Below are 17,236 nucleotides of genomic sequence, written 5' to 3' on the forward strand. Positions count from 1 at the left end.
TATTTTCTAAACAATGGTAACTTGATAAAAAAAAAATAATTTAACCTCTGTTGGGTTGTTAATTGTGTTGACTACTTTTTTCTATTGTCTTGATGACTAATTTGTCCTCCTTCACACTGGTGTTTTGGTTTCCGTTTATGAGATCCGTTCAGGGATCTCACAAGCGGTCCAAAACAGATCACTTTTGCCCTTCTGAATGCATTCTGAACAGATAAGGATCCGCTCAGAATGCACTAGTTTGGCTCCATTCCGTCTCCATTCCACTTTCGAGGCGGACACCAAAATGCTGCTTGCACCGTTTTGGTGTCCGTCTGACGAAACTGAGCCAAACGGATGCGTCCTGGCACACAATGAAAGTCAATGCGGACAGATCAGTTTTCACTGACACAATATGGCACAATAGAAAACGGATCCATCCCCTATTGACTTTCAATGGCTATGTTGAAGATAATACAAACGGATAATAATGCGGTTGTATTATCTGAAAGGATACATTTTTGCAGATCCATGATGGATCCGCACCAAACACGAGTGGGAAAGTAGCCTTATCGTCTGATTTCTCATCTTCATTAGGTTTTGGCTGTGATTTCAGAATCTTTATTTATTATGTCAGTGGGCTGTTTTGTATTTTTCATTACTTTTATGACTTGTCACTCTCCATGTTTTCAAATCTGTTTTTGTTGTTTTCACCAAGTTGTGTTTGTACTGATTTACCAATGTCATAACTTTATCTACAATAACTCCTTTCATCTCTTCTGAAAGACTGTTTTCTGTCGTCTTGGCAAATGGCTTAGTCACTGGTATCACTTCTGAATTATTGTGTTTCAATTTCCATTTTCATCAGACGTAGACGAGCAGATAATCGTTACAATTTGAAAGCTAACAACTCAAGTCGAGCAATAATCATGTAATGTAAATGAATGTACCGATTGAGCGATTGTACTGAAAATGCTCGTTATTATTGAATTGTGGTCATGTCGAGGATCAGTGTGTGATCTTTCAGCAATGTGAAAGATGTAAAATTAGCCATGTTTTATGTACTGTAAATCTAAATACAGCGAACTATCCTAGATAAACGAGTAAACGGTGTCATGTGAACAAATTTGTACATGATAAACTTTGTATGAAAATGCTGGTCTGTTGTTGGCTTTAAATCACTAAATGCCATCATATTGTTAATCACTTAAATGATTATCTGTGCGACTAAATCTAGCTTTGGAATCTCATTTGTTTTTGTCATCAGAGTTTTTATTTTTTTGTCAGGCTACTTACAAGTCATCTTTTGATCATCTGTAGTTTGAGGAACCTACTTGGTTACTGGAGATACCTTTTCCTTATCTTCTTCCTCCTTCTTATCTGACTTGTTATTTTATTTAGAGCTTTCATTTTCCTTACTATTCTCTCTATTTATGTCATCATTGTCTTTTTTCTCCTGAAGCTGCCTAGTGGTCTTCATTGGTTTGTTTGTGAGCCCAGGAACCTTTTTGGTTACTGGAGATACCTTTTCCTTATCTACTTTCTCCTTCGAATCTGACTTGTTATTTTTTTCAGAGCTTTCATTTTCCTTACTGTTCTCTCTATTTATGTCATCGTTGTCTTCTTTCTCCTGAAGCTGTCTAGTGGTCTTCATTGGTTTGTTTGAGATTGTAGGGCCCTGCTTGGTTACTGGAGCTATTTTGTCCTTACCATCTACCTCTTTCTCTTTTGAATCTGATTGGTTACCATCTCCAGAGTAATCTTCTTCATTATTCTGTTTGTATTCTGTTTTGCAGGTGGTGTCAACACAGCTACATTTCTTCACATTAATAAAAGAGTATTTCATGTTCTTGCCGTTGGGACAAGTAAGGATAATGGAAATCTTTTCTGTTGCTGTCTCTTGGCAACAAACACATTTTTGCTCCATAGACTGAGATTCTACAGAGTATCTGAAAAGTAATAGGATAGATTTTTATAAAACAATTAAGCAAAAAAACATGGGTCACTCAGTTAAAAAACAGCAGATAAGGCCATACAACAACATTACCATATTATCCTGCAGGAACATTATGATTAACAATAAAACATCATATTATCTGGTTCAAGGAGAATTTGAATATTAGCCTTTTTTTAACATGCCTATAAACGTTCAGTGACTGCTGGCTTAATGCTTATTTGGCCGTTGGCTATTCCTCTTGATTCCTACATTTGTATGTTGGGTTGACCATGCAAATTGACTATCTTCTGCCGTACCAAAAGGATTTTTAGTTGAGATTCAATTTGCCTGAACCTTCTTTACCCCATCAGTATAGAGATGCGGTTAATCAGACGACGATCTAATTAGTATGGTGGTCCTACGAGATCTAATACCTCCATACTGAATTTTTACAATAAGATTTTTGTAATCTATGTGAACAATAAATAATAGAATATCATTATTTAGTACTCTTCTCATCCAGTCCTTACAAATTCAAAGTTACGGTACGTTAGTAAGTAACTTACTTGGAATAGCTGTCACAGTTTCCTTTACAGTATGACATCGTAACAGGCTTGATAGACTTGCAGCCATTTTGAAGAATAATGTTTTCCGTCTTTACACTCTGGCATTTCTTTTCTTTGATCATACCTTTAAGTAAGGCAATGAAAAAGTGTAAGGACAATGTGTTGTATATTCTTATGAGTAACAAACATTCTTAACTGATTACTGAAATTTTATTCTGTCATATTTGCCATTACAGTATTGGGTCTACAGGTTTAAATAAGACAGGCCAACATAAGCATGGAGTTTGTATATAACCTCACCTTAGTTTGTGGGACCCACTAAGACAGGGACAATACATACACATTAAAAATAATGGGTAACACTAGGGCATAGGGAAAGTCAATATGTAAACCACAAACTGTTATGTGGAACTTCATAGTAACCGTGTAACTATATGTTTGAAGTCAACTTTCTTTTTTGAGGATGATATCTTCCAAATGGAATACTTACATGTTAGACAACATCCGCTTGGATCTTTTTGAATGGTGTCCTATAAAAATAAAAATTTATATTAGTCCCCTTTCATGACTTTATTTGTTAACAGATTTACAAAATTAGTGGACACTTATTGCAGGGCTTAACAGGATGCGCCTTAAAAAACAGTATGTTCATTATTTCATTTTATTTCCTCTAGGATAAGTAATGTTTTCAGCTAAGACTAATAACCTCACAGTTATGATAATTTAATATTTCTTGAATATGTAGGAACATGACTAGTGATTGGTTGCATGCTTCCCAAATTAATACAAAATACTTACAGGTACACATTCATCGAGGTTGATTCTTGGGCATGATATTTTAGATGCCACAGTTAATAAGTTGTCTTTCTTACGGATACACTCATATTCAGTGCAGTTATCTCCAGGAGGCGACCATGTATCTCCAGGCTGTAAGCAAGTAAATGTGCATGGGTATCTTACTCATAGAATTATATGGAGATTTAAAGGATGTTGAGGCTCATCACAGTGCTTACCTTGAGAAGATGTGTAGAGTTATCAGGCAAGTCCATGATACACTCTGTCTGTTCACATATTCCACAGCATTGTCCTGGGACGTTTGTATATTTAAAGCCCTAAAGTAAAATAATATTGGGAAATCTAGGTCATATGTCCTTACTTAAGATGCTGTATGGATGTTGATGCTTTTTGACTGATTTCTGTTAACGTCTAGGACTATACCTGAGCACACTTCTTGTCACATATCACCGGAGTACAAGAAACATGATATATTCCTGTTGTCTCATTCATATTTTCATCACACATACATTTTTCACAGGGGTTTGAAGGAAGAACCGGGGTACCAGGCTAGAAGAAAATATAGAACAATTTAAGATGACCATCAGCGGGTCATGGGGGTAACACATTATATGAATTATGAATGATATGAATGGAGAAAATTCTAATTGATAAGAATGCAGCTTTTTTTGTACCTGATATTCTGTTCCATTATGTAAACACACGTCTTTGGGTTCTACAAAAAGATGCATCCAAAATTTTTAGATGGCGGCAACCATTTAGACTGAGTAATCAATAAATGAATAGGTAGAATGGAATAAGTACGTACCACATTTGTAGATTGGGCAGCACTCTTCTGGGCTCATATATAGCACAGCCTCATATCCAGGCCCACAGTCCTTTTTAGTGTTGGAGCAAAGACTGACATTACAACCTGGCAAGTGAAAAACACCATATAATGGATCAACATATGGCCTTCTAGTTACATTTTATGTAATGGAATAGTGTCTATAGCACATTTTACATTATTTAGACAGTCTAGCGCTGTATCTGCATTTATGAACTTCCATCTGGAGGCTGATAGGAACTTTTGCTCAAATTGCAGCAGCTAGGACTAGTAGGATACGTTGAGCATAAGACTGTATCTGATGATGTAGTTGAGGCGAATGTCCCTGCGAATATCATCCAACAAGCTGCCTTTATCTGGCTGTAGCTGATGCTCTGCAGATTAAACTGCCGTTTTTTTCTCTTCTAAACCTTGTTCCCTTAGTGCCATTAGTTTTGGTTCCCAATATGCTATTAAGGGGGTGTGATTCTCGGGGAAAAGTGAATGAGTACTCTAAAGCAGTCTGGTCATTATGGACAGTATTAAGGCTCTAGCTCACTTTCAATCGAGAATATAGAGTTAAAACCGAAGACACTGATTGCTCAGGGTAGAAGAAAAGAACAGCAATGGAATCTCCAGGGTGGTAACTACATCAAAGTAATGGCAGCTGCCTTTGCTGGAGGACTAAAGACGTCCTTTTTATGGTGAGCTACTATCCTTTGCATTTTGAGTTTAATATGGATATTTAGATACTCACGGCATTCAGTGACTAGGCAGCATGGATTGGATAGGTCTGGTACAGAAACAGGCATATATCCTTCCTTAGTGCAGTTTTCCGAGACAGGTAAAGCGCAGGATTTTTCAACGCACTGCACACTCAATGATATGTTATCACAGCGACAGGTCTTACAGTTGCTGTCCCACGTATCACCAGGCTAGAAATATCCAAACAACATCAGCATATAGGTCTAATATACTATGATTGTGACATAAGATAGTCTGAATGTATACATTACCTCTCGGGGCATTCCATCTGGTCCAGTACATCCTACACAAAGAGAGACAACCATTAGGACCATCGACAGATGTCAACTCTGAGTATTACCTGATAGTGATAACTGTAAAAGGCACAATAAAAGTGACTACATACCACAAGTGGAAACACATTTGTCTGACACAGCGTTGTATTTTGTCATGTTTTCAGGGCAGTAGCATCCTTCCATGAAATCTTTTGTACCCACATTCAAAAATGCGTCATTATATCTACAAGACAGGCACATATGAATGCAGGAAGTAAAAGTTATACAATACTACAAATTGTTATAAAGCAGCAGAGCACCACTCGCTTACCTGGAATCACAGGTGCGTTCTACTGCAGGGCCACATGGATTGTACACAAGATTTGAGGAACAGTTCATAGCTAATCAAGAAGTAGATAACAATAACAATTATAAGCCAAAATTCATCATTAGGCACAGCAAATGTTTAAATAGAGTCTGTAAGCAGTTTTGACCATGCTAAACTGCTGACAGCACTAAGTTGGATCTAGGGAGAGTGGTACAAACATATCGGGGCACATTTATTCAGACCGGCGTTTCTGACGCTGGCGTTAATAAAACCCTAAGCTGGCGGTGGATCTGCCTCAGTTATGTAGAGGTGTCTGTTTATCCTTTACCGCTTCCTAGCTGACTTACATTTAGACCATTTTCTAAAACAGTCACAGAAAATGGTAAATGAAGCGAGCCTGCCGACCCATCCCCTTACCGCCCAACCACACGCCCACTATTGTAGACCTGGCGTGGGCGGGGAAACGTGGCAGAAGGACCTTTGCGCGACAATCTGCACCAGAAATACGCTTAATATAGGCGCATTTCTGATTAGAAAATGACCCCCATTATTTGTGGAGCAGTAAGAATATAAAGTTTTATTCCGCCAAATTCTTCTCTCTACTGCTCAGAGTGGGACTTCACTGTGAAGTGTTCTCTGCTTTCTAGTATTGAGCAAAACTGTGAACAAAAAAAATGGGACAGAGGCAGCGCCTCATGTACAGGATCGCCTGATGTTTACTGATAATAAAAGCTACGTAATGCACTTACCTTTTTTCTGTTGTGTTTGACACAACAAATATATATATATGTTTCTATAACGCACATCAATCAGTGTCCATAGGTGGCAGCCTCAGTCCTCTTGTCACATATACGGCTAAATCACTAGCCGTGTTTTCGGTGAAAAAACAAGTGAAGAAAAACAGGACCAGTGTGGTGGCACTCTCTCCAGACAAGGACCTTGGGACCAGGTAAATATATGTAGTAGGTATATTTATTGTTGCTACAAATTTTAAGGGCGAATCCCCCATATACTTACCTGGTTCCGAGCTCCTTGTCTGTGAAGAGCTCCATCACACTAGTCCTGTTTTTTCTTCCCTTTCGTCTTTCCATATTGAGCTGCTTCACAGGTCCTCTCCACTGGGTGACAGCTCTAGTATCCAACCAGGCGAACACTACAGCTGTCACTAAAAGCAGAGGGGATGGGCTGTAAAGCAGCACAGTACAGAGAGCACTCCACATCGCCGCCCAGCCCTGGACACTTGAGAGAGCAGAGTTTTCACAATAAAACTTTATGTTCATACTACATTAGGTTGTTCTCTCCAGCCCCTACCTAGTGCTGTGAACAATTTAGTAAGGTCAAAACTGCTGAAATACTCCCTTTAAGCAAATTGGTACTTACAGCATAAACCATTGGTACTGTTTCTCCAGTCTAAACAGACACCTTGTATTCCGCAGATCCTTGCATAGCTCTGTAGACTGGAGCACAGAATGTCATCTTGTGACTTAGTACAGCCATCAGTGACACAGGCCTGGTAGTAAGGTTCGGGGGGCACAACACCGCGGCATTTCTCAAAGACACTGAAAACAAATTGACAAATAGAAAATATTACTGCCATGGCACACTTTTAGAAAATTCCTATAGTGGATTTTCTAACCTTCAAGTATTACTTTATTCCATCCTAAACTTTCCAACTCTATTTCACATTCCCAGTACCTATTATTACCATGTATTGATGATGCTTACCTGCTTAAGATAAGTGTGCAGACCTCAGGGGCATTGCAGGGTTCTTCTGACGAAATTACTTGCTTTGTTGTCAAAGAGGTAGAAGGAAGATAAGACAGCGCAGTTGATGGAACCCTTGTTGAAAAAATATGGGGAACACTGGACATAACAGTGGAGAAATATGTGGGTGGCAATGAAGAGAATGGGAGTGTAGACTGGCTTGGAATACCAGTTGGGGTAGTTGTAGGGATGGAGCTGCATGTTGAGTCTTGACTTGGTGTATTCCATTGCCCTGCCATTTGAGTACATGATGGAGCCAGTTGTCCATTTGGAAGTATACAGTCATCAATCCGATTATTTGAACATTTACCTATAAATATAATAGAGACCATATAAGTGTATGTACTGTATTATATATATATATATATATATATATATACACTATTTACACACTCTACCTATTTATTTGAGATGCTTACCACAGTGTCCTTGAGTATTACCAGAAAACTTGCTGATTGGAAGTTTCACCGTGAAGCTAAGAGCATTGAATGAGAGGTATGCACCAAGCTCTGGGATCTCCACAACAACAAATATACCGGAGGTTTTGATCAATATACCATTTCTGTAGATTGCTGGATATACTCTCTGTTCATTAATGTAAATCTTAAAGAAGAAAGAAAAATGTTAAAACCAGTTGTGTACAACAAAAAGGTCTATAGCAGTCTTTCATTTCTGTCTCAGATATATGTAGATAAGCTGCTGGTTACCTGGTTGAATATTCTTTGAATAAAAGACTGGGATTTCAGCACAATAGTGTCATTTTTGTACATAATGCGTAGAGTCTTCACACAATTTGGGTCATTAGGGTTGCAAGAGAAGTTGTCAATATAAACTCGGAAGTGATCAAATACTGGAGTTATCTGCTGCACCAGGACATAGGTGCATTGACCATTAAAAGAGTAGTAAGTACCATCAAAAGTGATATAGTTAGACGTTCCCCAACCACCGCAAACACCTAAAAGAAAAAGAATCATGTCAGAAATTGTTACATTTTCTAAATTACTTTCAAATAAACACATACATACTAGTAAGAAGCCAGCATAAGGTAAGATGTTGCTAAGACTTACATTCACATTCCGGCTCATAGCAGCAGCCACTGTCATCAAATGTCTTCTGGGGCTGTAAGCGATTGGCACAGACCACCTCCTTTATTGGTGCACACTGCTTCTTATTTATGGCTATGTTGTTTCCTCCAATACATCTTGCCTGGGTACAATTGTCTATCATCCAACTTTCGTTCACCTATGGAATCAAAGGATGGTTACGTCTTTTTGGTTACTGTCATATGTATGGCACATAAACAAGAGAAGAAATAGGAAAGATATTTCTGAATTAAGGATGGTCATACACATTATGCAACTCATTCTCATTCATCTAAAATCTATTCCATGTAAGAATCCCCAGTCATAAGACATTCATCACTAAATCTTTAAGGCCCCAAATTGTCAAGACCAGCATGAGTTAGACCAGTCTTGATGGGCCATGCATTGCCAGAGCAGGTACTTAATTTATGACAAAGCACAAGCCTTGTCATTAGTTAAATGCCTTCTCCAGCAGTCCATGCACCAGACTGGATTCTACTCTCCATCTTGTAGCTGGCATAGATTTCAGTCATCATTTACTCCAGTTTCTGGTGTACATTATGATGAATGTGGCAGAGCAGGTGGCCCTGCCCACACCCTAACCTTCGCCATGTTCCCTATTAAGAAACTGGCAAAGGCAGCATAAAAATGCCAGTTGTGACTAAATGTAATCATTATGGCATTAAAAACTGAAAAACTGTGTTTTGCAACATTTAATACCAAATTCATGGGATGGAGATGATAAAGCTCTCCCATGGTGCTTTGTGAAAGTATCCACCCCTTTGTTGTTTTACCTATTTTGGAATGAAAATTGATTTTAATTTAGATTTTATGTAATGGACCTGACAAAACAGTTGAAATTGTTCTAGTGTAAGGAGGAAAAATGCCTGGTTTAAAAAATAAATAAGAACTGGAACATTCTGAGTGCATAGGCCTATAAAAAAAATATTCCAAACTTTGAATCTCTCATAGACTACTATTAAATGCACTATAACAAAAGGGAAAGCATATGATGCAACTGCAAACCTGACAAGAGAGGCCCACCTACTAAAAACCACTGGCAAGGAGCAAAGAAAGCATAAATCAGAGATTCAACAGACGATAACACTAAAAGAGCTCCAAAGATCCACAGCAGAAGTGGAAGTACCTGCCCATAGGACCACTACAAGCTGTATACACCACAGAGTGATGGAAAGGCCAGAAAAAGCCAATAAGACTGAAATTCACCAAAGAGCATTTGGCAGACTTCCCAAAGACATGGAAGATGGTTCTCTGGAGAGATGAGACTAAAATTGAACGTTTTGGCCTTCATGGGAAATGCTGTGTGTGGCACAAATCCAACACTTCCCATTACCTCAAGAACATCATTCCCACGCTGAAGCATGGTAGTGGTGGCAACATGCAGTGAAGATGCTTTTCAGCGGCAGGGACTTAAAACAGGTCAGGATTAAAGGAAAAATGGATACAGGGCATCGTTCTTGAAAAACTGTTTTAGGGTTCCAGAGACTTGAAAATGGGATGGTAGTTAACCTAACAGCAGGGTTATGACCGTAAAACCACTGCAAAGAGGAGTGATTTAATAGGAAAAAATGTTTGGAATGGCTTAGTTAAAGCCAACGCCTCAATCTAATTGAGAATCTGTGGCATGATGGTGTCATGAAGACTCCTGTACACTAATGCAAGCCATCTACATTGGAGGAGTTGGTACAGTTTGTCTTTAAGAATGGGCAAAAATCCCAGTGTCTAGATTAAGCCAACAGAGACATACCCCAAGAGTCTATGACTACAGCGAAAGTTGGCTCCACAAAGTATTGACTTCAGGAGGTGAATACTTATGCAAACTAATGTTATCAGAGCAAACAAATGAACTAATTTGTACCTTCAAAGTGGTAGGCAGGTTGTGAAAATCAGATGGTACATACCAGGTTGTAATGCAACAAAACAGGAAAAACAGGAACTGTGTATATGTGTTTAACAATATATTAAGAAATTAGAAGAGTAAAACAAATGATGAACTGGCCTAACTCTGTGAATTAGGCTACTTTCACACTGGCGTTTCTGGGTCCGCTTGTGAGATCCGTTTCAGGGCTCTCACAAGCGTCCCAAAGCGGATCAGTTCAGCCCCAATGCATTCTGAATGGATAAGGATCCGTTCAGAATGCATCAGTTTGGCTCCATTCCGCCTCCATTCCGCTCTGGAGGCGTACACCAAAACTCTGCTTGCAGAGCCATATGGAGCCAAACTGATCTGTCCTGAATTACAATGTAAGTCAATGGGGACGGATCCGTTTTCACTGACACAATAGGGTGCAATTGAAAACGGATCCTTCCCCTATGGACTTTCAATGTAAGTCAGGACAGATCCGTTTTGACTTAGACTTTTTTTAAAAAGAATATTGCAAACGGATCCGTTCTGAACGGATACAAGCGTTTGCATTATCTGTGCGGATCCATCTGTGCAGATACAAGACGGATCCGCACTGAATGCAGGTGTGAAAGTAGCCTTAGAGTGCAGCAGAAACATACCGCTCGTGGAGGCATGAGAGCACTGCATCCAGGGTTGATGGTGCTGGTTGAACTAGTACTTGATGTTGAAGTCTTGGTTTGAGATGTCTGAGATGTCTTGGTGCTTGTTTCTGCTTTCTTAGTAGTACTTTCTGTCTTCTTTGTAGTCATGGTACCTGTACTTGCAGTTACAGTATTTGCGGTCTTAGTACTACTGGTAACAGTTGGCACAGTAGAACTATAACATTGTTCACTGTATCTTTCCACCTCGCAGTTTTGATTGCATTTTGCATAGAAACACCAGCCTGCATTGTCGGTGGTGTTGTATATCACTTGTCCTGGAGAACAGAAACGTATGTAGAGTTACAGTACTGATCTAGGTTGCACATGATATCAAAGTATCTTTTCACACATATTCCATAGGAGCGTATAGAAAGATCATAAAGCTTTCCCTAGAATAACGTTAGTTTGTAATAACTGGAGTGAGTACACTGTTTACATGTGACACTAACATGACTTCAAATATCGTATAACATAGTCGTCTCTCAAATAAAAATGCCATATCTACCTAATGATAATCTAATATATCACTTTATATGCAGCTTCATATCATATTATACTATAAAAGCTTGACATTTTGGAATGCAACAGAAATACATACCTGGAGGAACTAAAACTCTGTTGATATTGCACATGCATCGGACTGTAGAAAACGATTCAGTGGTTGCTGTTGATAGTCGAGAGGTTGATGTAACAGGGCTCTCAGTGCTCACTTTTCCAGAAGTTGGGTACATTGACTGATGCGTTGATTTTGAAGGTTGCTGAGAATTGAACTTAGTGGAGAATGTTCCCTCAGGTGTACTCTTTGTACTGAAAATGCTATGAGATGTTGCAGTTACTTCATGAGATTCTGTAGACACTTTAGTAGTTTGAATAGGTTTTCCAGATGTCACGTGTTCAGACTCAGTGGTTGGCTTACTGAAAGAAGTGCTTGCCTTGGCAGAAGTTATTTTACCAGTAGTTACTTCTCCAGATTCGGTAGTGGTTTCTTCATGCTCAGCTTCTGTGGTTGACCTCCTGTATGTAGTAGTTTCTTTTGGATACATTGTTTCAGATGTCATTGGTTTTCCAGGTGTTGTTTTGTGCGCAGAAGTGACTTCATGAGATTCTGTAGACACTTTTGTACTTTGAATGGGTTTTCCAGATGTCACATGTTCAGACTCAGTGGTTGGCTTACTGAAAGAAGTGCTTGCCTTGGCAGAAGTCATTTTGCCAGAAGTTTTGAAGGCAGATGTTACTTCTCGAGACTCGGTAAACATTTTTGTGGTTTTCATGGAGGCAAGCTTCTGTGAAGTGGCTTCTTCATGCTCACCTCCTGTGGTTGACCTCATATATACAGTAGTTTCTTTTGGAGATAATGTTTCAGATGTCATTGGTTTTCCAGGTGTTGTTTTGTAGGCAGAAGTGACTTCATGAGATTCTGTAGACACTTTTTCAGTTGTGACAGGTTTTCTAGATGTCATATCTTCATGCTTAGACTCAGTGGTTGACTTATGCAAATCAGTATTTGCCTTGGAAGAAGTAATTTTGCCAGTAGTTTTGAAGGCAGATGTTAATTCTCCAGATTCGGTAGACATTTGAGTGGTTTTCACAGAGAAAAGCTTCTGGGAAGTGGTTTTTTCATGCTCAGCTACTGTGGTTGACCTCCTGTATGCAGTAGTTTCTTTTGGATACATTGTTTCAGATGTCATTGGTTTTCCAGGTGTTGTTTTGTGCGCAGAAGTGACTTCATGAGATTCTGTAGACACTTTAGTAGTTTGAATAGGTTTTCCAGATGTCACATGTTCAGACTCAGTGGTTGGCTTACTGAAAGAAGTGCTTGCCTTGGCAGAAGTTATTTTACCAGTAGTTACTTCTCCAGATTCGGTAGTGGTTTCTTCATGCTCAGCTTCTGTGGTTAAACTCCTGTATGTAGTAGTTTCTTTTGGATACATTGTTTCAGATGTCATTGGTTTTCCAGGTGTTGTTTTGTGTGCAGAAGTGACTTCATGAGATTCTGTAGACACTTTTGTACTTTGAATGGGTTTTCCAGATGTCACATGTTCAGACTCAGTGTTTGGCTTACTGAAAGAAGTGCTTGCCTTGGCAGAAGTCATTTTGCCAGTAGTTTTGAAGGCAGATGTTACTTCTCCAGATTTGGTAGACATTTCTGTGGTTTTCATGGAGGCAAGCTTCTGTGAAGTGGCTTCTTCATGCTCACCTCCTGTGGTTGACCTCATATATACAGTAGTTTCTTTTGGAGATAATGTTTCAGATGTCATTGGTTTTCCAGGTGTTGTTTTGTAGGCAGAAGTGACTTCATAAGATTCTGTAGACACTTTTGCAGTTGTGACAGGTTTTCTAGATGTCATATCTTCATGTGATGACTCAGTGGTTGACTTATGCAAATCAGTATTTGCCTTGGAAGAAGTAATTTTGCCAGTAGTTTTGAAGGCAGATGTTAATTCTCCAGATTCGGTAGACATTTGAGTGGTTTTCACAGAGAAAAGCTTCTGGGAAGTGGTTTCTGCATGCTCAGCTACTGTGGTTGACCTCCTGTATGCAGTAGTTTCTTTTGGATACATTGTCTCAGATGTTATTGGTTTTCCAGGTGTTGTTTTGTAGGCAGATGTTACTTCATGAGATTCTGTAGACACTTTAGTAGTTTGAATAGGGTTTCCAGATGTCACATGTTCAGACTCAGTGGTTGGCTTACTGAAAGAAGTGCTTGCCTTGGCAGAAGTCATTTTGCCAGAAGTTTTGAAGGCAGATGTTACTTCTCGAGACTCGGTAGACATTTTTGTGGTTTTCATGGAGACAAGCTTCTGGGAAGTGGTTTCTTCATGCTCACCTCCTGTGGTTGACCTCATATATTCAGTAGTTTCTTTTGGAGATAATGTTTCAGATGTCATTGGTATTCCAGGTGTTGTTTTGTAGGCAGAAGTGACTTCATGAGATTCTGTAGACACTTTTGCAGTTGTGACAGGTTTTCTAGATGTCATATCTTCATGCTTAGACTCAGTGGTTGACTCATGCAAATCAGTATTTGCCTTGGAAGAAGTAATTTTGCCAGTAGTTTTGAAGGCAGATGTTAATTCTCCAGATTCGGTAGACATTTGAGTGGTTTTCACAGAGAAAAGCTTCTGGGAAGTGGTTTTTTCATGCTCAGCTACTGTGGTTGACCTCCTGTATGCAGTAGTTTCTTTTGGATACATTGTCTCAGATGTTATTGGTTTTCCAGGTGTTGTTGTCTGAGGAACACTAGTAGCAGCTTTTAATGTTGTTGTTAAATATGTAGTGCTCAGTGAGTGTTTCGTAGAAGTAGGTATGCCCTCTGTTGATGCACATCCTGAACAGCAGTACACACGGATTTCATAATTGTAACAATAAGGAAATGGGCCAGTTTGTTCCTCATTCCGGCAAACCAATCCATTACTAATGTTGCACTGCACGTTTTGTTGAAGTTCTTCAAGGGGTACATCTAAATTAACAGTAGATCTACATTGAATATTGGAAGGCTCTTGGCAGACTTTAAATCCAGAATTTCTAATGTCTTCATAAGTTTCAAAATCTCCATTTGTATCAGAATTAGGAAAGCTTACATCAAACCACTGAGACCACTCACAGACTGGCACACAATTTACTTTACTTGAAGTTGTTGGTAAACCAGTTATATGTGTGCTATATTTTGTTGATTGCTGAACTGTTAAAGGTATTTTAGTTGTCGGCAAAACAGTAGTTTTTGTGAATTGTTGAGTTGTTCTTGTGAATTCTGGAGTTGTAGGATGTTCGGTTGAGTGAATTTTTGCCGTTGAAGCAGCAAGGGTGGTAGATGCAGTAGTTTCTTTTGGATACATTGTCTCAGATGTTATTGGTTTTTCAGGTGTTGTTTTGTGCGCAGAAGTGACTTCATGAGATTCTGTAGACACTTTTGCAGTTGTGACAGGTTTTCTAGATGTCATATCTTCATGTGATGACTCAGTAGTTGATTTATGCAAATCAGTGTTCGCCTTGGCAGATGTTATCTTACTAGTGGTTTTAAAGGCAGATGTTACTTCTCCAGACTCAGTAGACATTTTTGTGGTTATCATGGAGACAAGCTTCTGTGAAGTGGATTTTTCATACTCGCCTCCTGTGGTAGACTTCCTATATAAAGTAGTCTCTTTTGGAGACAATGTTTCAGATGTTATTGGTTTTTCAGGTGTCGTTTTGAAGGCAGATGTTACTTCTCCAGAATCAGTAGACATTTTTGTTGTTTTCATGGAGACAAGCTTTTGTGAAGTTGTTTCTACTTCATGCTCGGCTTTTGTGGTTGACTTTCTGAATGCAGTAGTTTCTTTTGGATGGACTGTTTCAGATGTTATTGGTTTTCCAGGTGTAGTTTTATATGCAGATGTCTCTTCTCCTGAATCAGACATTTTAGTGGTTTTTATTGAATCATGTTTGTTTGAAGTAGTAGATACTTTTTCAACTGTAGTTGAAATTGGTCTTTGTGTATTAACAGCTGTTGTAATTTCAGTAATTTTTATAACTGGTTCAGTAAATGGAAGAGTTGCTTGTGTTTTCTTTGGTGTGTTTATATAGATGTCTTCATCAGTTGTTAACTTTCCAAAATCTGTAGTTGACTCATATGGTGAGGTAGGTAGCAGTGTGACCCTGTTCTTTGTTGTCTGAGGAACACTAGTAGCAGCTTTTAATGTTGTTGTTAAATATGTAGTGCTCAGTGAGTGTTTCGTAGAAGTAGGTATGCCCTCTGTTGATGCACATCCTGAACAGCAGTACACACGGATTTCATAATTGTAACAATAAGGAAATGGGCCAGTTTGTTCCTCATTCCGGCAAACCAATCCATTACTAATGTTGCACTGCACGTTTTGTTGAAGTTCTTCAAGGGGTACATCTAAATTAACAGTAGATCTACATTGAATATTGGAAGGCTCTTGGCAGACTTTAAATCCAGAATTTCTAATGTCTTCATAAGTTTCAAAATCTCCATTTGTATCAGAATTAGGAAAGCTTACGTCAAACCACTGAGACCACTCACAGACTGGCACACAATTTACCTTACTTGAAGTTGTTGGTAAACCAGTTATATGTGTGCTATATTTTGTTGATTGCTGAACTGTTAAAGGTATTTTAGTTGTCGGCAAAACAGTGGTTTTTGTGAATTGTTGAGTTGTTCTTGTGAATTCTGGAGTTGTAGGATGTTCGGTTGAGTGAATTTTTGCCGTTGAAGCAGCAAGGGTGGTAGATGCTTCACAATCCTCCATAGAGCAACAACGAATTCTTATTTGGTAGTTGAAACAAAGAGGAAAAATGTTTTTCTGATCTTTGTTATTGCAAATTAGACCATGAGTGACATTACATGTAACTATTTGGCCAACTTCTTCAATACTTTTTTCTGGAAATTTTTCAGCTCTGCACTCAATGTCCTCTGGTTTTGAGCATACATTGTTTCCAGCAGCTCTAATGTTTTCTATTGTTTCAAAGTCTCCATCAGAATTTATAATGCTAGGAAAATGTACATCAATCCACTCTGTCCAAGTGCACATTTCTTTCTGACATGGAGTGTTGAGAGTTGTTGCTTGAGGTTTGGTTGTAGAAGGCTTTACAGTTTCTGTGACTGACTTTATAGTAGATGTTCTAGGTGTAGTTTTTTCAGATGATATTGGATTTAATGTCCCTGTTGGTGGTATAGATGTTGTGACTGTAGTCTTCAGGGATTTTGTTGTCAATGTGGTGTCTGGAGAAGAAGTCACAAATGGTGTTGGGGAGGCAGAAGATTCGCCACATGGAACAAAGGTGCAGCAAAGAATACTGATCTCGTAATTATAACATAGTTGAGAGAATTGGTCTTGATTGTAACATACAAGTCCCACTGATGTATTGCATTGTATTTTCTGGCCCAAGTCTGTAACTGAGATTTTGGGAAATCTTTTTGCTCGACATTCCACTTGAGAAGGGACTTTACATACAGAATATCCATTATTTCTGATATTATCGAAGGTTTCAAAATCTCCTTCTTTTATTCCATATTTGGGATAGGTGACATCATACCATGGTGACCACTTGCACACTTCTTCGAGGCAGGAAACAGAAGTCGATGACATTTGCTCTGCACATGAAAAAGTATAATTAGGTAAATTAACAGTATAATATACAAACATTTTATAGCCAATAAATTACATGTCAAATCGATAGCTAGGTTTTTTATTTACTTAGGGCAAAGGTTCAGTTCACTGCCCTAAGCCTGTATCTACCCTGTTAGAGGCGCAGTGAAACCTGAGTCAAGGATTACTCACCAATATATACTTCCCTGACATGGGTAAAAAGCAATTGTGGGTCTACCCAAATAAAAAGAAAATTAAGAGAAAGGGATGGGGTGAATTATCCTTTAATAACTTTGTACATATTCTGTACA

At 38.8% G+C, this 17,236-nt stretch overlaps 1 protein-coding gene across 1 annotated transcript in view; it reads right to left on the reverse strand.

Annotated features, from left to right (window-relative positions):
* Window positions 1–1,369: 1,369 nt before the first annotated feature.
* Window positions 1,370–17,236, reverse strand: part of LOC122920018 (mucin-5AC-like) — a 38,972-nt gene continuing 23,105 nt past the window's right edge. Inside the window, exons 29-47 of the mRNA XM_044269228.1 lie at window positions 11,438–16,930; window positions 10,798–11,114; window positions 8,257–8,431; window positions 7,897–8,144; window positions 7,609–7,792; window positions 7,151–7,499; window positions 6,806–6,984; window positions 5,429–5,498; window positions 5,229–5,341; window positions 5,095–5,126; window positions 4,836–5,013; window positions 4,082–4,186; window positions 3,948–3,988; window positions 3,697–3,822; window positions 3,492–3,590; window positions 3,277–3,405; window positions 2,969–3,008; window positions 2,479–2,602; window positions 1,370–1,925 (exon numbers count right to left, since the gene is read on the reverse strand). Of these exons, the coding sequence (XP_044125163.1) occupies window positions 1,370–1,925; window positions 2,479–2,602; window positions 2,969–3,008; window positions 3,277–3,405; window positions 3,492–3,590; window positions 3,697–3,822; window positions 3,948–3,988; window positions 4,082–4,186; window positions 4,836–5,013; window positions 5,095–5,126; window positions 5,229–5,341; window positions 5,429–5,498; window positions 6,806–6,984; window positions 7,151–7,499; window positions 7,609–7,792; window positions 7,897–8,144; window positions 8,257–8,431; window positions 10,798–11,114; window positions 11,438–16,930 (8,558 nt within the window). The remainder of the gene's footprint in view (window positions 1,926–2,478; window positions 2,603–2,968; window positions 3,009–3,276; window positions 3,406–3,491; window positions 3,591–3,696; window positions 3,823–3,947; window positions 3,989–4,081; window positions 4,187–4,835; window positions 5,014–5,094; window positions 5,127–5,228; window positions 5,342–5,428; window positions 5,499–6,805; window positions 6,985–7,150; window positions 7,500–7,608; window positions 7,793–7,896; window positions 8,145–8,256; window positions 8,432–10,797; window positions 11,115–11,437; window positions 16,931–17,236) is intronic.

The sequence above is a fragment of the Bufo gargarizans genome, chromosome 10 (genome assembly GCF_014858855.1).
Source record: "Bufo gargarizans isolate SCDJY-AF-19 chromosome 10, ASM1485885v1, whole genome shotgun sequence".
Taxonomy (NCBI): domain Eukaryota; kingdom Metazoa; phylum Chordata; class Amphibia; order Anura; family Bufonidae; genus Bufo; species Bufo gargarizans.